General features: G+C 41.6%; 1 protein-coding gene across 1 annotated transcript; it reads right to left on the reverse strand.

Annotated features, from left to right (window-relative positions):
- Positions 1-305: 305 nt before the first annotated feature.
- LOC148999523 (F-box family protein) lies at positions 306-20705 on the reverse strand. The gene is given in 10 exon segments (XM_089140223.1): positions 306-1181; positions 1290-1350; positions 4827-4945; positions 5051-5225; positions 7859-7969; positions 8229-8255; positions 8257-8305; positions 19910-19983; positions 20134-20295; positions 20448-20705. Coding segments are annotated over 10 exon segments (927 nt in total). The 5' UTR covers positions 20526-20705; the 3' UTR covers positions 306-1110.
- Between the last annotated feature and the right edge of the window lie 557 nt (positions 20706-21262).

Here is a 21262-nt window from a genome sequence, read left to right on the forward strand (position 1 = left end):
ATAAAAAAGAGAACACAAAATTACTCATTCCGTCACTTCTATCTTGGTATTATGGGTTACACAACCAAAGGCTTGCTTAGCATCCAAAAACAGATGAAAGTAATACTCTATTGATAATAAATTGGCTATCATTACTTGCTACCAAGGATTACACGACCAAACGCTTCCTTCAAATCTCAAAAGATTGAAAACAGTACTCTGTACTCTGGTAATGCAAGGAACGTTTTCCCTTCTATCCTGCCAATCCCAATATTTCTGGGCATGCTTAGGACTAAGCTCTACAGCAGCATACAACATTTTGAATGATAGTAACGACTCCCTCTACTGCTAAATAACTACATAGAATTGTCAAATACTAATCACATATCCGGCCATCCCCATTTAGCAGATTTAATCATACCAAACAGGGGGGATAGCCTTTTATTATCATTTTAAATAATAAAATTAATTCGAATACATACAGATTCTGATTTCAGAAGTGTTCAACACACAAAATCAGGCAAGTTATCCAAGCAACATCAATGAAACATAATTGACTGCCAATAATTGAAAAACGAGATGAAGCAAGAAAAGCATAATGGCCCTGAGAACTGCTCGCTGTTCTCTTTTGACATCTTCGAAAATGTTACTTGAACATTTTGACACTCTTCCCCAAAATGGTTAGGTTGATATGTATCTCAAATATCAATATCATTCGAAGCTTATGCAAGAAAAAATTGCTTTTGAGGAAATCCTTAATCCTAAGACCAACCTGCAAAAATAAAGATCAATGCCTGCAAACACATTAATGAAGATCACCACAACATTTGGATGAAAAAAGAGAGAAGATCACCACAACATGGCAAGGTAGCTGCAATACATTAAATACATACAACCTACATTTATACAGCCATAGATTCTTAGCCATAAGCTACCCTTAAAAAAAATTAAATAAATAAGATTTAAAATGGTACTCCAAGAACAATATCATCTTAGAGAAGTAAGCAGGGTTTTCTTTTCTTTCCTCTCATTTTGTGCAAGTTGACTAAATAATACATCAGATACCATCTCCCAACCTTTCAAATAAATAACTCGACCTTGTTGCGAAGGGAAACTCCAAAGTTTAACAGATCAGCAAAACCTCAGTGCTCTTTCAAGTTCCTTCTCATCATCACAATTATAACCCAACAGATAAGCACGTGCTGTCCAGTAAACACACACGCCCAAGAGAGCAGTCAGTCAGAGGATGAACACAAGATAATCACATTAAAACAACTGAAATAAATAAAGCCAACAATACAAGTAATTACCAAATCGCCCAGATCCCATGAATGGTTCTGCTTCATCAGTAACACCACCCTGTTGCTGTTCCTGGATTTTTTTGAGAGAAGCAATGGAAAGAATAAGGACAGAATGCACTCCTACAACTAACAGAAATTTCCACTTCCCCGATTAGCATTCTAATCAACACTGCAGGACTAGGTTGTTCCCCTTTGTTCAGAAAGAGAGAACAGATATCCCAGATCCAAAAGCTATGGCATTGATGAAGTGAAACCAACGAATGAACAAACAAACATTACCATTTCAATCCAAGCCCACAAAAGGCAGGCAGGCATTCGATCAGCTATTGGGCTCTTGAACTACTGAGTGGATCATTGGATCGTTACCATAAAACAAACAATAACAATAAACCTCAGCACTCAAATAGAGATTTGGTTCAGCACAGGCCACATGCTCAGTTTTAAATATCAATATGTGGACTTAGGCTAGACATATAGCCTGACCATTTTTGAGACCTTCTCACCAATGGCAAGATTAAATTCAGTTCGCATTCTTCTTTCACTTGCTTCCAATTTGGATTGGCCCTCGTACTAGTTAGATGTCAAAACAACATTTCTATACGGTGATCTTACAAAAGAAGTGTATATGGAGCAACCTCATGGGTATGTTGCTAAAAGGGGGGGGGGGGGGAATGCTATCAAGGTATGTAAACTCATCACGCCATCTGTGGCTTAAAACAATCACCAAGAGCACTGTACGATAAGTTTGTTTCCATAGTTTCAAAAATGGCTTCCGAACATGCTATTCAAATCATTCAGTGATGGTAAAGAAGAAAGACAACAAATTTGTGGTTTTAGTTTGTCTATGCAGACGACATCATAATATCCAAAAATGATAGGGAAAGCATTGATAAAGTAAAGACTTATTTACAATAGCAATTTCGGATCACCTATTTGGGCCAACTAACCTATTTCTTTAATTGAGGTGGTGAGAAGTCAAAAAGGAATAAGCCTCTCCCAAAGAAAATATGTCCTTGATTTATTAGCTAAAACTGACAAACTTGAGTGTAAACCAGTTGAAATCCCAATGGATAGAAAATTTAGCCTAGATGATGATAATGAGGACTATGAAGACCCCCACAAATGCCGACAGCTTGTGGGAAAGTTAATCTATTTAACATTCATGCGACCCGATATTTCTTATGCAATGGGGGTGGTGACTATGTATATGAAAAAAAAAAACTAAGAAAAAACATTGGAGAGATGTATGCAAGATCTTGAGTTATTTAAAGGGTGCTCCAGGAAAAAGGTTAATTTACAAACCCAATGCAAGTATTGAAGTTCAAGCATACTCAAATGCAGTCTGGGCAGGTTCAGCAGATGATCAAAGTCTACCACAGGTTATTGTACCTTCCTTGATGGAAATTTCATCACTTGGCGGAGCAAGAAACAAACCACGATGGCACTTTCTAGTGCAGAAGCTGAATACAAAGCAATGGCTCATATAGTGTCAAAGTTACTTTGGATTAAAGGGCTTATGTAGGAACTTGAATTTAGAATGGAAAAACCCATAAAACTATTCTATGACAACGAGGCAACAACCTACATAGCCAGAAATCCCATCTTTAGGGAGCGCACTAAGCATATCGAAGTGGATCTCCATTTTGTTTGAGATGAAGTACAAAAAGGCACCATTGTTACCCATCTAGTCCAATCACATGATATGTTGGCAGATTTGTTTACTAAAGCAGTTTATGGACCCTCCTTCAAATCTGGATGTGTTAAACTTGGCCTTGGTAATGTATATGCTCCGACTTGAAGGGGGGTGTCGAACCAATACTTGGGCCGCAAGTTTCTTGGGGCACAAAATCAGAGCAATTTTGGGATGTTAGTTTAATGTTATAATTTAGACTAATATTTACTTTCCTAAATAGTATAGGAATATTTACTTTCCTAAATAGAAATATAGTTATATAGTATAGGACTGTATGACTGCATCTCTCTATTATAAATAAAGGATTACAAGAGGAGGAGAGGACACACACGATAACTCTCTCTCCATCTTCTCTTTCTCTCCCACCATCGTCTCTTGATTGAATTATTTTCTTGATTGCTTCAAAATTGATGCAGTGTGTCATCTAATTATATGTTTAGTAATTGTATATCTGATACATGTTTCCATTGTTTGTTTTTGAACAATTGAGGTTACAATCCAATTCGCCCAGGTTGGGTTGATCACTATAGTTAAGAAATAATCTTCTGTCTTTTATAATCTGTTAATGTTAGTGCATTTCTAAGAGTGATTATTGTTATTCATAGCTTGTTTCTTGATTTAAACTTATACTTGGTTCCTTAGAATTATCTCTTGAAGTGTCAATAATTTCGGATGGGTGGATTGGGAGATACTTGGGTTTCTTGATTTTGGAGGGAATATAAGGTGATAATAACAAGGATGGGCATATCTAGGGTTTAGTTGGTCCGTTAGAGCTGAAATTGGGAACATAGGTTACCAGGTTTGGAGGAATAATGTTCCTACAGTTCGGGACAAATCTAACTGCTAGATTGATGTAGATCTGATCTTGAATTTTGGGTTTTGGGAAAAGTCGCAACATTCCCCCCCCCCCCCCAACAAAAAGAGAGAGAGAGAGAGAGATGTGGAAGGGAAGGGGATTGATGAGGGCAACCATTAGTACATGGTTAGGACCATGAATGGAGCCTGGATGAAACTGGAATGCTGTTATTCATGGTGGTCAGCCACTGTCAAGACCTGAGCTGGACTTCACTTAGAACCTGCCTAAGGTTGATTCTTCAAACTTATTTACAGAACCACACCTACTACTACTTGAATCCTCGAAGTCTCAAACTAATTATCTGATTCAACACAGTGCTCGAATGGGAAGCTTTATTACTCAATAATCACAACCAACCCCCCCCCCCCCCAAAAAAAAAAAAAAAGCAATAACAATAACTGCTACTACTTAGCGTTGGAGTTTACTTATATATGCTAGGGGCAGGGTTTCCTACTTAAACTTATAATTCCAGCCTAATACTACTTATACTCAACAACTACTCAGTCTCATAGTTTGACCCGTACAAGGACTGATTTTAAACTCCTAAGGAAACACAAAGCTTCTAATAAAAGAAAATGACACATCAAATATAACTCTCACACGAACAAGATTTACAATTCTGCCCCTGGCTTATCAAGTAGACTCAAAGAAATCAATTGAAATTGAAACTAAGCAATCAAAACTGAAAGCACAGAAATTAGGCAGAAGCCCTAGGTGGCTCCCTTGGCCCTCCACTTGGCTCAGACTTGTTCTTGGACTTGGAGGGCTCAGACACTGCATTAAGAGTTTAATATTCTTACCACCAGCCTTATGCATGTCTCTCAAGTTACTGAGATTAAAAACCAGTTACCTAGGGATGTGCCTCACATTTAGTGTGTCCAGTTGTCCCAGTGGAGATTATACACGTGCAAAGTAGCAGTGATGCACCCAAGATACAAAAAGAAACGCAGAAGGATTAAAGGAGAAACATGTGTAAGCTAGAAGAAAGACTACTCACTGCATCCGGTTCCATTTCTGAAGGGGAAAGCATTCTATCAAAACAGTGCCCCGAAATTGTGCACACCAATAGTTGACTGGAGGGGTCCAGAATAACTTCTCTGCATGTATCATCACAAACTGCAGGAAGGAGGGGGGATGGAGGGGAATTTACCAAAATAACTGGCGAAAAACCAATTCCTGTTCAAGAAGTTTAGTGATCACACAGTGAGAGGCAATTCTTACCATGAACACGTCCAGTCTTCTCACACACAAAAACATCTCCAATTAGGCAGTATGTACATGTCTCTCCAGAACAAGAATGGCCAGCAACCAGTTCATCAGTCAGGCCTCTGCTGTTTTTCCATGTGGACACTTGATCAGCCACCGTTTTGTCAAGAATCACATGATCATCATTCACCTTCGCATGTAAAAGCAATATTTCAATTTAGTAAGCCAAGGGATACAACAACCCCAAGGATTTGAAAACATAATAAAAAACCCCTTCCCACCTCTTCCATAGAATCCATACACCAGCATATCCTGGCTAAAATCCAATGCCAAAAGTTAAATTGATCCAGACATTACAATCCTTCACTCTTCTATTAGCAGATATTTAAGCATTATTACGAAGTATTTACATCAAACACAGCCATGCAGGTTTCAGACTCGATGAATTTACAAGTTTGGGATCTCATTCTGATTTATACCATTTCAGGATCCAACAAGCATCCCCAAGGTCTTCAGGTCAATGAACACTTTTTCAAACTTGTGAATGAATGTTTACATGGATGCCCTTTTAAGGGGAGAGCATGCAAACACAAATACTTGCTAACAGAGTACAAGCAATTTGAATTTCCACAAAAAACTGTGGTCAAATGAAATTTGGGACACTCTTTGTATAAACTTCTTTTTCTTGTAAAAATGATGCGATCCATATTGTAAAGTAAGAAAAGGGAAGGAAGACTGGAAAGTTTTCTTAGGACATGCATCACAAAATAAATTTTTTGACAATGTCAAAATGAGACAGTTCAAATAATGAGTGATTAGGCTGGATTTGGTTACATTTTCAGCTAGTGTCTAAATATTGAAACATCCATCCGTTCCATAATAAATTTGACCTCAAAAAACAGTATCTTGGTATTCCTAAAAGTAGTGTTTCACAAGGAATATATTGTTGGAGACTTGGAGCATTGCATTTTGGATTATGTTTTGGTAACTGCTAATATGTGCAGGATTGATTAGTTTTGTCACAACTTGCCAGATATTCTAGAGTGTAAAACTTGATGACTAATCATCATTCCAGTTTCACTTCCAAAGTATTAGACCATCAAACACTAAAAGTCAAGAAAATTGAAATGTGTCATCGAGAAGCATTATCAACATCCTCAAGTCAATTGAATGAAAGATTCCCTCTTTTGGAGAGCAACTTTACAAGCTCAAGTGAAAAATAAGCCAAGTATCAATCACTCTATAAAGTATCAACTAAACTCAAGTCTTCCAAGAGAAGCTGCACTTCAGTTTCCAGAAGTATGATGTAGAACCTGGGCAGATTAAAAGCAGGCAAGGAATGAACCAGTGAGGACCCATTTGAACCATTATTGGAGGCCAGCTCAAACCAGCAACCTAGTCCAACTGTCCCCCTTGCCCCACAACTTTGACCAGTCAACTTGGACTACTGCAATAGGACAAAACATGAAAAAAGGAGGCCAAAACACTGTTCACAAAACATTACCACATCCCCATATTTGATTTAAGCAAGAATACTCCTAGAAGATTTATGGGCCACAGATCACATTGTATTGGAAATTTATTCATGGAGGATTTACAAGCTTAGTTTAGTTTCTATTTTATATTAGTTGCTAATTCTTATATTGGCCGAACTATAAAAAGCTTAGTGATGTAACCCTGCAATACAGGGCCAGTGATAGGATCTTTTCTAAGAACCAGCAGGCAATCTAGGGTTCAATACCTTGCTGTTCTAGGTAAACACAGTAGACAGCAACTAATAATGCACTAAATCCTCAGGTTAAGGCTGTGAACTCACTATTGGAGATCCAAGCCTTGGGGTCATGATTTGGGAAGTCTATGAATAATACTTAAATAAAAAATTATATTATAGCTAATTAAAATTCAAAACAACCTAAACCTAAATTACAACATTAGTTGCTGGAGTGGCAGGATCCCCTACAGCTGACTAGAGCTAAAGGTGCTGATGTATGGAGGAACTTCTATACCTGAGGCTGTTACTGTATCAGAGGTTCAGAGGAGGAGGACAGTTTATAGGACTGGCTGGTAAGGTGAAACCAGAAAAATGATAATGGTGATGCAGATCAAAGAGATGTACAAAGATGGTTGAGGAGTGGAAATTGAATATGGAAAATGACAATGAAAGAGACTGCAAGAGAATGGAGTCCTCAGTTTCATAACCCCATTTTTAATTTTTACAGATGCAATTAAGGGCAAGCCTTGGTGCAGTGCAACGTCACTCCATTTTGATGACAGTCATAGGTTCAAGCCTGGAAAAAGCCTCTTTGCAGAAGCAGGGTAAGTGTATATTATGACCACTCCCCAAACCCCACAGTGGCATGAACCTCATGCCCTTGTGTATGTCCTTTTACTTGCATTTGAATGAAGAAATCATTGACAATAAAATGCCCCTTTTCCCTTCTTTTCCACCACACAATCACGGTTTTTAACACCGATTTGTTTTAAAAAAATTCTCCTTTTTCTCTTTCCTTTTTACCCTTTTACCCAAAAATTTCCAAACAAACATTCAACCATATAGTTTCTAGATAAGACTTCTTTTAATAGAAGAAAAAAAGAGAGTGCAAATACGTGCAGAGAAGGAAGTGATTTTTGTTAGAATAACTCCACTTGAAAATATCAAATATATCAATTAAGATGGGCTTAGCATTGTACAAATTCCCCAAGTGGAAAAAACTTATTAGTGGGCCATCAGAAGAGAAAATTAGAAGGCTTCCACATTAAGATGAACATTGCCATGCTGGTATATAAGCAGTCAATTTGCAAGCAAAAAGTGATTCTTATTACTTGAGAAGGAAGTGGAGCTTGGCTTCTCTTGGCTGCCTGCATTTGGATATAATACTCTTTGAACTCAGTAGGAGTGTTTTTAACAAATTCAATCATGTCATCACCATCCCGCTGCAAGAAAATTTGTTAGCAGTCAGCTCAGGTGCAGTCGATTTAGATGGAAAATGCACAAGGAAAATATAAAAAACCAATGGTGTAAGATGTCATCAAATGGATGGTACATCCAGCTCATCATCAAGCAAGTGTAGCAATTTTTTTATGTTGATGGTTATTCTAGTCAAGACAAGGACACTTCTACTACACATAAAAGTGATTCTCCTGTAAGGCTGTAATGTGAGGAATATGAAGCAGTTGTGCTCAAAACAAGTACCTGAATGTAAAGCTGTTTCCAAGCAGCGATCACGTAACTTTTTAGAGGGATCAGACAGACCCCAACGCATACAGTACCTGCAAAAAGTTACAATTACACATCATACATATAAAATATGTACAGACAACCTGGTATGCAGCAGCAGCCACACTTGCCAACTCTATTGGTTTTGTCAAATATTCTCATAATTCTTCCAAGTTTCATCAATTTTACAGGAAGCAACTTTCTAGGGTGCATAAGTTGTAATGAAACCCGTAGACCTCAAAGGTTGAGACAAGTAATTAAACTATGTTCACACCTAGGCCATGTTTCATTACTTACTCATGGAAAAGAAAGGTACACTGAACCAGCTCCAGATGGACCAGAACTGGATCAGGTTGAGCCAGACCAGCAGGTCTTCTAAAAGGGCCAAAAGAGGCCAACATTAGATGAACAATGTCATAGCCCGTATTTTGCCTTTGTGTGAATGATAAGTTGATAACTACAAGATCTTGTGGAGAGCCCAAGATCAAATCATGTGAAGACCTTGTAGAAGGTTAAGGATCTTTAGTATTCATGCAAGTGCTATAAGGCTTAGTAGTTTCTATTTCTTTTATTTTCCAGTTTCAGATTAAGAAGCTTCTATTTTGTTATTGCTGAGAATATTAGCTAAATAACCCAGTAAAGCCTACTCTCTATTTTAGTAATTAGTAGTTTCTATACTTCTGTTGAGCAAGCCTTTGCTCTATAAATATGTAATTGGCTGTTCACAACCAATTAGAATGATCTGAATATTGACTAATGAAGCTTTGCTTTGAGCATTACCATTCTCTTGTTCAATTTGAGTGATAAGAAGGCCTGGGGCCTTGTTGTGAGAAGCTGAGAGCTAAACACCCAGGATCTAGGAACCCTGCTGTCAAATGTTAAATCCTATGGCTAGAGCAGCCTCTGCTGAGAGGGCTAAATCCACCTATACCCTTTCTCTTTCTAATGTTCAACCCTACTGTGAGCGCTCTCGCATCGCTGCTGCAGATTGAAGAAGACCATCAAAGTGGTTGATCACATAGACTATCATCTGCTGTGTTGGACTGCTAGTGCTCCTGAACTGCTGCGGCGATTAAGACCATCAAGCTGAAGAGAACTACTCCCAAACTGCTGATAAAGGCCTGCAACTGCTCCTTTGAACCAGCATAGCATCCTAAGGCTTCCATTTGGTTCCAAGCTATGAGCAAACAGTTGGCTTGTTTGCTCAACAAACCAAAATTTTCCATTTCTGAGTGAAATTTCTATTAACATGACGAACATAATTCCCAACTGAACCATTTGATTTAGTGAAACTTGCAGCTGTGATTCACATACATACAAGCTTCATGGCCGGGCTGGACTTTAAGTTACTGATTTCCATCCTTGCTTCCAAATTACTGATTTAGGGGCTTAATAAGGACTGTTTCTTCCTGATCTTTGTCTACGTTAGAAACAATACTACCACAGCTCTCATTGGCTATGTTGAAGACATTGTAGTAACAGAGAATGACAGGGCTGAGATGGGCCCTGGGATCACGACACGCTGAGGAGAGAGGAGTTGCCATACCAACTGCTGGTTGGTGGGTTATGAATGGAGGAGAATTGTTTTACAAGTGGACTTGAGCAGCCTTAGGCTGATGGGCAGCGTATGCTGTAGGGGGTGACTGGCACCATCATAACCAGTTTATCTTTATTTTCTTGCTGTAATTGTATTAACCATCTGAACTCAAAAAAGGTTGTGTATGCCTCTTCCCCAGCTCCTTTAACCCTCGCTTGCGTTGGGGTGGGCCCCGCTGAAGCTTTTAACCCTGCTACATCCTTATCCCCTACCAACCTAAAGGCCCTTTTTTCTCGACCCTTCATGGGCCATCTCCTTTAAGCCCATCTAAACCCTTGCTTCCCTTAACCAATTTAAAACCTCCTAATGCTCCTAACTACCGTGGCCCAATCCACCGTCAGCCCACTAAACCCAGCATAATAACCAACCCAATTACTGCTGCTGACCCAACCCACTACCCACCACCTTGGCCCAACAAAAATCCATCCATTGTTTGGAGTCCTCTGAACCAAACTCCCCCAACCCCTGTTTCTTCTTCTAACCACAGTGAAACCTCTCCATCAGAACATTCAGATTACCCCTTTTATCCAGTCTCTCCTAATTCGGACTCATCAATTGACCCAAACCTTGAAAGCCTTCCCCCTGCATCCCCTGTGGAGACTCCCCCTCTCCCCCTGCGGCCAGCTCCCAGCTCCCCACTTATCTTGCTGCCATTTCTCCATCTAGCAAATCCAATGGCCTCCCCCCTCTCCATTAGTTGCCATGTCCATGTCCGATATTCTCATTTGGAATGTTAGAGGGTTAAATGCCCTCCATAAACAAGCTGATGTGAAATCCTCTAATCGTGAGTCTAAAGCCTCTTTTTGTGCCCTCCTTGAAACCCATATTCACATGGATAATGCCCCTCGAATCGCCAAGGCAATTGCCCCCTCATGGTCCTTCCTCTCCAATTCTAACATTGCTGCCCCCAATGGCCGCATTTGGATCCTTTGGGATCCATCAAAATTTCAAATCTCCCTTCACTCCTCGTCCTCTCAATTCATGCACCTCAAGCTCATTACTCCCTTGTCTCCCTCCCCATCCTCTCACTATATCTATGGCAACGGCCAGCCGATCCCCTCTCGGGAGGATCTCCATTCGGGGCTCTCTCCGGCAGGTCTTCCTGGGGCATTGGGGGCGATTTAATATTGTCCGATATTCGCATGAGAGGGTTGGTGGTAAGCTTCCGGACCCTCGCGGGGAAGATTTTAATTCTGCCTTGAGGATGGGGACTCGGATATTCGCTGATCGGCCATTCCTCACGGCGGGCGGAGGATTGGGGAAGCGCACGCCTCCAAGCGTTGCTTCCGTCAATGAGTCCGGCTCACCTCCCCCGCACCCAGCCCCCCCCCCGACCACTCCCCCGCATCCTCCAATATTGATCTCCCCCCCAGGCCCAAGCATTCAAATTCTCGACAGTGGACCTCAGCCCCTCTTTCCTCCCATGGTCATGAGGCTTGGAATAAGCGACGAACCTCTCCCCTGATTGCCGGCCGAAGCTGAAACACGTGCCTCCGATCCTGGAACTCTTCCACGTGGAATCATCTCCTCCCAGTCACCTCTGCCATTCTAATCTCTCTAGGATCCAACTCCTTCTCCAAGGGGACCCCTTGAATCCCTCTCTCGCAAGGAAGAGCGTCTCTCTCCCTACCTTCTCCTCCCTCTCCTCTTAGGAGGAAAGCTTTCTTAGGCAAAAAGCGAGAATCAAATGGCTCGAACTGGGGACACAAACAATGTATCCACGCTCCCTCAAGGTGTGAACTCAACTCCATTCCCGGCTGTCTAGGAATGGATCTGGATCACGATCTCCCAGTATCAAGAATGAAGTTGTCTCTTTTCAGCTCTTTCTCCATCTCCCTCCCTTCTGGGCCTCTCTCCCTCCCCTCTTCTTAGCAAGTTCGTTTCTCCCTCTGATCTGGACTCCCTCCAATCTATCCCCTCACCTGATGAGATCCTCATTGCCATCCGCTCTCACAAAGCTAATCGGGGCCCCTGGCCCTGATGGTTTTAGTATGGGTTTTTTTTGTCTTCCTGGGACTTCATTGTGGATAATCGCATTCACGCCATTCGGAGTTGCTTTCTTAATCCTTCTCAGCTCTCCTCCATTAACCAAACTTTTCTCTGTCTCATCCCTAAGAAGCCTGGCGCTTCTTCTCTTTCTGATTTCCGTCCCATTTCCCTCTGCAATGTCATCCACAAATTCATTTCCAAAATCCTTGCCAATTGAATCAAGAAGGTTATTCCTTCTCTAGTGAGCCCTAACCAATCTACGTTCATCTCCGATTGGAGCATCTCGGATAATATCCTCCTTTGTGCGGAAATTGTTCGAGGTTTTGATAGATCTTCCCACTCCCCAGCTGCTCTCCTGAAAGTGGATCTCCATAAGGCCTTTGATTCGATCCGTTGGGATTTCATTAGCGAGGTCCTCTCTGTTATGGGATTCCCTCCGGCTTTTGTCCATTGGATTGAGATTTGTATCTCCACCCCTTGATTCTCCATTATCACTAATGGCTCCCCTGCTGGCTTCTTCCACTCTAGGGTGGGAATTCGCCAAGGTTGTCCCCTCTCTCCCTAACTGTTCACCTTGGCTCTCAAGGTCCTCTCCCGTATCCTCCAATCTAATACAGATCAATTCCTCATCTCTCCCATTCCCAAATGCAAATCCACAAACCTCACCCGCCTCGCCTTTGCAGATGATCTTATGATCTTCTCCAAAGCTGACCATCAATCCATCTCCACCATTCTCTCCTCCCTCTCCTTGTTTGAATCTCACTCCGGCCTTCGTGTCAACCTCAACAAATCCACTCTCTTTCTCTTCGGTGTCTCGGATGCTACCCGAGCTTCTCTCCTGCAGCTCTCTGGGTTCAGTCCTGGCTCATTTCCTGTGACCTACCTTGGCCTCCCTCTTATTCTTGGTAGGCTCACCCGCCATCACTGCTCTCCTATGCTTGACCATATTAGGAAAAAACTTCAGCTTTGGAAAGGCAGGCTCCTATCCTTTGCTGGGAGAGTGGTGCTCATTCGATTTGTCCTCTAATCTTCTTACCTTTATTGGAGTGGCATCTTCTCTATCCCCAAATCCAATATTCAGTCCATGGAGTCCCGCATCTGTGCCTTCCTCTGGAAAGGTCAAGAAGCTTCCAGATTCCTTCATCCCATCTCTTGGGCCTCGGTCTGTCACCCCAGAGTTGAGGGTGGCCTTGGCATACATCGTATCCTTGATGTTAACTTGGCCTGCCTCCTTAAGCTTGTTTGAAAGATTGCTTCCAAGCATGACTCCATCTGGGTCTCTTGGGTCTATTCTTACATTCTCAAACAAAATTCTTTTTGGATTGCTTCCTGCCCCTCAAACTCTTCCTGGATCTGGAGGAAGATTCTCCTCCTTCGGCCCCGTGCTCTCTCTGCCATCTCTATCCAAGTCTCGGATGATTCCTCCACCCTTTTCTGGCTTGACCCTTGGCATCCGTTGGGCATTCTTTTCAACCTTCTTGGTCCCCGTGCAGCCTATGAGACCCGCATCCCTAAGACAGCCACGCTAGACTCCTTCATCTCTACAGGGCCTAGGCCCCTCTCCCCCACCCTAGTCTCACACATGTTTGGAATGCGCTCCCCACCATCCTCAACCTATCCCAAGATACCACCATTTGGTCCCCTTCGCCTTCCAAATCATTTAGCACCTCCTTCGCTTGGAATCTTCTCCACTTCCCCCATCCCCCTGTCCCCTGGTCCCATTTGATTTGGTTCAAAGGCCACATTCCCCGTCATTCCTTCACCCTTTGGAGAGCTTTCAACCATGCTCGCCCTACCCAATCCTTCCTCATTAGCCACCACATCCCTGCCAACCCTAACTGCACCCTTTGTTGGAGTGGTTCAGAGGACATTGACCACCTTTTCTTCTCCTGTCACTTCTCCCGTCCCCTTTGGAATAGAGCCCTTGCTTCCATTTGGCCCCACTCGAGGCGCTCGCACGGGTTCGTTCATGATTGGTATTGGATCTCGAGGAATTTTGCCGGTCATTCCATTTGTGACCGCCTAGGCAAGCTAGTCTTTAGTGCCGTCATCCATCACATTTGGTGGGAGCGCAACCTTAGAAGATGGACTCCCAAATCGTGATCCTTAGACATGATTTGGAAAGTCATCTTCTTTGATGTTTCTTCTAGATTGCTCTCCCTCCCCACCCCCCTGTTGCTAACAGCCCCAGAAATAGGTTGATTGTTAGTTTCCGGGGTCTCAGCTCTTTCCTCTCCCCCTCTTGAGCTCCCTGCTCTTCCCCCCCCCCTTTTTTCTTGTCTGCCCTTTTGTTTTTTTTCTCTTGTAATGTTGCTTGTTGTTTAATATATTATTCATTCATCCAAAAAAAAAAACCAGCCAAATGTTGAACCAAAATCTGAAACCTGGTCCAGTTGGTTTGATTAGGTCCAATTTAAGTTGTCATGTGACTCATTAAAAGTCACAAGACCTTTCAAATTATTTAATTTATAGCTCTTGTAAAGCCTCCATGCATGAGAAAGATCATCTGTTTCTAATCTCTCAGTATAGTTAGTTGGATTTGTATAAAGTTGTTAGTCAAATCAGCTCGGCTCATCCTAATTCAGTTCCAAGTTAGTATGGCTAGTGGTAAGTGAGTTTTGAGTACAGTTTTCTATTTCTAATTCCGTTATAAGTCAGAGTTAAGTTCAACTAATCCTAGAACTTCTTCAGTAAGGCTGACTACCCTATAGATAACCCATTCAATGGGATGAATAAATCAGTTCAGTTTATGATAATTTGCTTGATCAGATTCTTATGTGACAGCGAAGTCAGTCTCCAACCAGATCTGTGGTTAGAAGGTTGCTGATTGGGAAGCTGGATGCCTTGGTATAGAGATCCCGATCCCATTGCCCTTCCTTCCTCTGTGTTTAAGCTTATTAAACCCCTTCCAGTAGCTAACCCTTACCTACTCTAATGTTCATCCCAGCAGATTTCTGGATCAGAATACCTTCATGTTCTCGACACTTCGTGTTCAAAACTGTAAAGTTCCCCCAACCCTACTTTAACATTAAAACTAAAATTCTGGAGATTCTGATCCCACACTCACCATCAGAATAAGCTCAAAATTCAATGAAACCTGCCTCTCCATACCCCTCAAATTTAACCTACCTGCAGCCCCAAATCCTAAGCCATTACAGAGTTCCATTAAACCCTAGAGGCGAATTAACCATAGGCAGTAGTCACATTACAACCAGAATACATACTTCCCACCATCAATTTTTTCCCTAACTTAGACTGAGAGACTCCCCCTCAACAGATCACACACTCAAACCAAGTTGCCCTTCATTCCCATCTTTGAAACCCTAAAACCAGCAGACCTAATTACGATAGTTCTCCTTATCAAGTTGGGGGGCAGGCCTTGATGCAAAGGTTGGTGGTTGGAGTTGTAGCCCAAAGGTCAAGGCATCGAAACAGCCTCCCAACAAAAATTGTTGGGGTAAGAGTGCATGGGAAAATTGCCCCCCCCCCCCCCCTCTTTCAGACTCTGCTTCTGAAAAAGCCTTTGGCACCAGGTTCTCTTTTCTAAGTTTATAGGTATCTTTGGCCCTTAGCTGAACCAAATCAGCCCAAGTCTACATCATTAGCTGCATCGCTTTCATAGATAATTTAGCCTTAACCCTAACCCTAAATTAACATTTTTCATTAGTTTAACCCTAACCGAGTAGTTCAACTACAGACCAAACACAGGATCCCTAAAGAACCAACTCAAATGGTTATGGTTAGATTTCTGTTATGGTTAGACAATGAGGGGAAAAGGGTTATAAAAGTAGTTCGGGTCCTTCGGGAAGTAGGATGGTTATGAAGTTTGTCACTTGGAACAGGGATCATTATTAATTCGGTTGGTTGAGATGGTGAGGGTTTTAAGATTTGGTGTCTCAGACTCCTGATTAGGGTTTTGGTGATCTGTTTTAGCCAACTTCTTGCAGAAGCTAAAGGTTTCAAGTGTTGGTGTTTTGAGGGGTAACTAAGAACATATGTTGTAGTGATGGGGATGTAACTTAGCTTGAGACGAGTGAAGAGAGTAGCTGGGTGGGTCTAGGGTGTATGTGGTCCCAATCTTGGAAGATTCCAATGGAAAGACTGGCAGAATTTAGGTTATAAAATAGGGGTTTTTTTGGTGAATTCAAAAATTCAGAAAAATGGGGTAGAGCCTTGGATCTTGGACCGAGATTTGACATTTACTCTTGATTGTAGTTCAAGTTTCGATTTGTAACAGACTGAAACTTTGCCAAGATCTTGGATTCCTAAGAAACCAAGACAAGACACATGGGAAAAATAAATCAATAAATAATTTAAACAACTAGGTCAAGTTGATCGAGATCTCGACTGAGATAGACCAACTCGACCTGAGTTGCCTGAAACCAGTTTTTTAGTAACAAACAGTCACTTGTCTCAACTACAAACTCACAAATCTCGGCAGTTTTGAGCTTTCCTCTCTAGGGTTTTGACATCTCTACCATATCTTGACAAAAATACTTGGTTTTAGGGGGAAAAAACATGATTGCTTCTATTTCAAAGTTTCTTTGGTTTAAGGTTAACATCATTTAAATTGTCTTCTTGACATCATTGTATTAAAATACATTAGAGCTCTTGTGTTTGTCATTGTATGTTTCTAAGTTAGTGACCTACTATTCTAAGTTCCAGCAAACAATGGTAGGCTTAGGTTAAGAATCATATCAAGTATTTTTTTTATAGCAAATAGCTCATCAAATGTGTGTAGAAGGCCTTTAAGATAGTGGTATACCAAAAATGGGGGGGGACCATAATTGTGGTGTAAAAAAACACGCGTCTAGCCAGGTTTTCCAAGATTTTGGTCAGATCTTACTGGCAGGTTGAAACCAGCCTCAAAACCAAAATTCTGAACCATGCTCTTCATACAAAGAAGGGGGTAATGTGCATAAGCTGTGGGATGGATTTTTTTTCCTTTTTAATTTATTATGGATTCTAATGGTTAGTTTGGACTGGAGATGGGTTTTAATGAATAGGGCTGAGGGAAAATGAAAATTCAGAAAAGAGAGAAGTAGGGTTTGGTGCATTAGAAGAACTGAGGTTGGGGATAATTCCACTTACTATTGTTGAGGATCTTCATGACCAGTAGCTTGTATGTTTGAAGGTGTTCATGAAAGGAAGAAAATAGACTACAAGAGAAGAATCAGGCTTGGCAATGCCAAACCCATATGCATTGCTAAACAGGTGCTAAAAATGTAACAAAAAGTCATATTCTTTATTCAAACCATCTATGAATGATGGGGAGATGTGTTATGTATATATAAACTTTCTAAATTATTGATTTGACTCATAAAATGACTCCTAGTCTCTACAAAAGACTCAATAAAGTAAATAAAATCAAACCAATAAGTATCCTAAACTAATTCAGACACTGACTTTAACTGCTAATCCCGTGTACTAACATTATCCCCACATTATGGGGTTTATATATTAGACACATTACATCAATGAACCCAAAAATAAGAAGTCCCCCTTTCACATGGGACTTAAGCATCAATTCAGAAAAGGCTAATCTCATTCTGAATGGTATGACCTATTCTGCATATATCTTTCACTTAATGGCACCTGGCCCTACTCAGACTAGATACATCCTCTATTTGGAGTTCCAAAAGTGAAAAAGGGTATGGGAAAAGACAGAGAGAACAGAATCTGAGGATGATAATGTAAACAATGATGGTATTGTTCCAACTGACTATTTGGCAAGATTCATCTTTCAAACATTGCCCAGGTTACCTTTAAACAGTAAAAGAACAAAAACTAAATAATGCAACATTCCAAAGAAACTATTCAACCCAATGGCCATAAAGCCTCACATGGAGCTTCTACAAGCACCAATAGTTACTCCAGAAAGGCACATATGTATTTAGGGTGCTTTACAACCAAGGACTACCAAAAGCTATGACATTACTAAAGTCAGAGAAGTAACAAGCTGCTGAGCCTGCACTCAGCCCAGTTCATTCTTCCTTCCCATTCGGCTCTTGGTCCCATTTCGGTGAAAGTGGGTAACAATGTTTGTGGTCTGGGTATCTCTTGCGATTCCAAGCCTGGGGGTTCTTCCGACGCTAAAACCCCTTCACCTCCGGTTCAGGGCTGCAGGCCAAGTAGCCTCTCTAACAGAGGGTGCCACGCCTTGATGCAGATTTTATTGTTGAGCTCAAGTCTCCTAGGAAGAAGAAGAAAAAGAAAGAGAAAAAAAATTAGCTCATTCCTTTGGGTTTAATCCTGTCTCTTTGTTCCCGGCCTCAGTGCTTCCTTTTCTTTGTTTTGGCTTTTGCTTTGGGGCTTGTTGGCTTCATTAGGGCGCATAGGGCTGCGCCCATTGTAATTTGCAGTTTCTCTTCCCTCCTTTGGTTAATGAACTTTTTTTTTGGGATGAATAAATAATATATTAAAGACAACAAGCACCACAAAAGAGGAAGAATACAAAGGAGCCAAAAGAAGAGAGATGGGGGGGGGGGGGGGCAAGAAGAGAGATGGGGGGGAGAGGAGCAAGAAGCTCAAGAGAGGGAGATGAGAGAGCAGCTGAGACCACAGAAACTAACAATTAACCTATTTATGGGGTTGTCGGCAACAGGGGGATGGGGGAGGGAAAGTAATCTAAAAGAAACATCAAAGTAGATGGCTTTCCAAATCATGTCTAAGGATTGAGATTTGGTGGTCCATCTTCTAAGATTGCGCTCCCACCAAATGTGATGGATGGCAGCACTAAAGACTAGCATGCCTAGGCGATCGCAAATAGAGCTGCCGGTAAGGTTCCTCCAGATCCAAGTCCAATCACAAACAAACCCGTGTGAGCGTCTCAAGCGCGGCCAAATGGAAGCAAGGGCTCTATCCCAAAGGGGACGGGAAAAGGGGCAGGAGAAGAAAAGGTGGTCAATGCGGCTAATGAGGAAGAATGAGGAAGGATTGGGTAGGGAGAGCAAGGTTGAGAGCTCTCCAAAGAGTGAGGGAATGACGGGGGATGTGACTTTTGAACCAAACCAAATGGGACCAAGGGACAAGGGGATGAGGGGAGCAGAGGAGGTTCCAAGCGGAGAAAGTGGTAAAGGATTTGAAAGGCGAAGGGGACCATATGGTGGTACCTCGGGATAGGTTAAGGATAGGGGGGAGCGCATTCCAAACATGTGTGATACTAGGGTGGGGGAGAGGGGACCAGGTCCTCTGGGAGATGAACATGTCAAGGGTGGCACTCTTAGGGATGCGAGTCTCATAGACTGTGCAGGGACCAAGGAGGGTGAAGAGAATGCCCAACGGATGCGCGGAGGGTGGCGAGCCGAGCGAGATGGATAGAGAGGCAGAGGCGGGGGCGGGGCCTCCGGGAAGGAAGCAGTCCAAAAGGAATCCTGTTTGAATTTTTTATTCATCCCCAAAATAAATAAATAAAATAAAATAAAATAAAGAAAAAAGCACATTGAACATCAGACAAAGAACAAACCATTGACCATTATTCAACCATGAGTATACAGGCAACAAGAATTATTTTTCATTAGCATGCATGCTTAGTAACACCAGGAAACAATGGGACCTTAATACCATAAGCAACTTGCTAGCCCCATCTTATAATTAATAAATTTCAACTTAATTCCATCAAAGAAATGCATGCACATGTGCTCATCAACAATTCGTACTACGGGAAAAAACCTCCATATGCTTATCATCCTTGTTGCAAATGATAACTCAAAAATCATGAATAAAAATTCTCACCAATTGTAAAAGTGAACCAACTAAAATGCCCCATGCCCTGCCGGGTTTTTTGCTTAGGTGTTAGTGAATGCAACCAAACAGTGTTCTTTTTTCTATCTCTTTATGTGGTTTCTTTTACTAATGTTGGTACGTAAACTCAAGACTTCAGAGCTAAAATCAAGCAAAAAAAAATCCATGAAACCAAATTGGATGCTTGTACTGCCATCTGGAATTAATAGAAGACAATAATCTTAGTAGTGCAGAACCTGAACAGTCACACAAAACATTGAAACAGATGCGATAAATCATAATTCAGCTCTTAATCCACAAATGGAGGACCACAACAAATTATACTCACAATCGACGCCATAGACTTTCATCAGATGCTGCACAATTCATACATTTACTGACCAACGAGCACGCAATAAGATCCTGCCACATTACAGAAAAATCAAAACTCGATACTCGTCAACAACAACAAATTACAACTTAAATGAAACATGAACTCCATATTCCAGCCACTAACTTCATCAGAAAAATCACTGCTTGGTCAAACTACCAATGGAATTCATAAACCCTGACCTCCGAAGAAAGGAACTTAAAGATATTATGGAAAAGCTCCCGAGGAATCCTATTAATAATCTCCGTCTCAAACCTTCCAGGGACTTTGCTGCAACTCTCAGCTTGAGACTTCTCTGTCTCGATTCGCAATTTCTTCGACGGTGCCGCCGTTTCAGTTTCGTCCTACAGTGAAAAACGATTTTCGAGACATAGCAACGAAGCCAAAATCCAACGGAATCAACATTCTACTGCTAACGATAATCCATAACCATAACCCTACTTTTAATATCTGGTATAGTAAGTTTTCTACGGATGAAATGAACAAAGAATCAAACCTCGTCGGAGTCCCCGGCGAGAATCTCTGACTCGAGAAAAAGAGCGAGAATTTCGTCTTCTTCGTCTGAAGTCGTCATGGTGGAACCCTAAATCTGGAAGCCTAACGCAGGGAGTAACGATCGAAACAGAAAGTATTGCAGTAGATGCGCTCTTCAGGTGGTTACGTGAGGAAAATACGACCACCGCCGGCGACTTTACCGATTCCACGGCAGACGAGCCAAGGATTCACGCTATCTGATTTCATAACCCTACGGTTCCATGCGCTCCATAGTTCGAGCCTTCGAGGTGTTCGTATCGGATCGCTTGTCGGAACGATCTGTTACATTTCCCCACATCAGTATCGCATCGATTTTTTGGGATCACCGTTGTATATCCGATCTACGGGGAACGTTTCGGATTCCTGACCCAAAAAAATCTTCCCGCACCCATTAAAGGTCATGTGAGGCTGCATGGTTAGGTTGGGTTTCTATCATTTGGTGTGGATTTACATTTACCAGAACTTCTTGAATTAACCGGAACCGACCTGGTAGATCCAAGCTCAGTTTGTCACATTTCAACAGGGTTTGTGGTGGAATTGGAATTAGCATATGGTAAAAATAAAATTCATTGTAAAGAAAAGCTCATGCACACTGGCATCTACATTTATCCAATTGCACAAGCCATGGATTGGATAACGGCCACTCAGACAAATCTCATCCAAAGGGGGTTCACATCCTCTACAGTTCTTATCCCTATAATTTCCAGTAATTTCTATCTAAGATTGTAACATGTGACAGATAATTATCTAACCGTTAGAATTATAACCCAATTAAGA

Source organism: Hakea prostrata, chromosome 11 (genome assembly GCF_041222555.1).
Source record: "Hakea prostrata isolate BN-2017 chromosome 11, UWA_Hpros_2, whole genome shotgun sequence".
Classification (NCBI taxonomy): Eukaryota; Viridiplantae; Streptophyta; class Magnoliopsida; order Proteales; family Proteaceae; genus Hakea; species Hakea prostrata.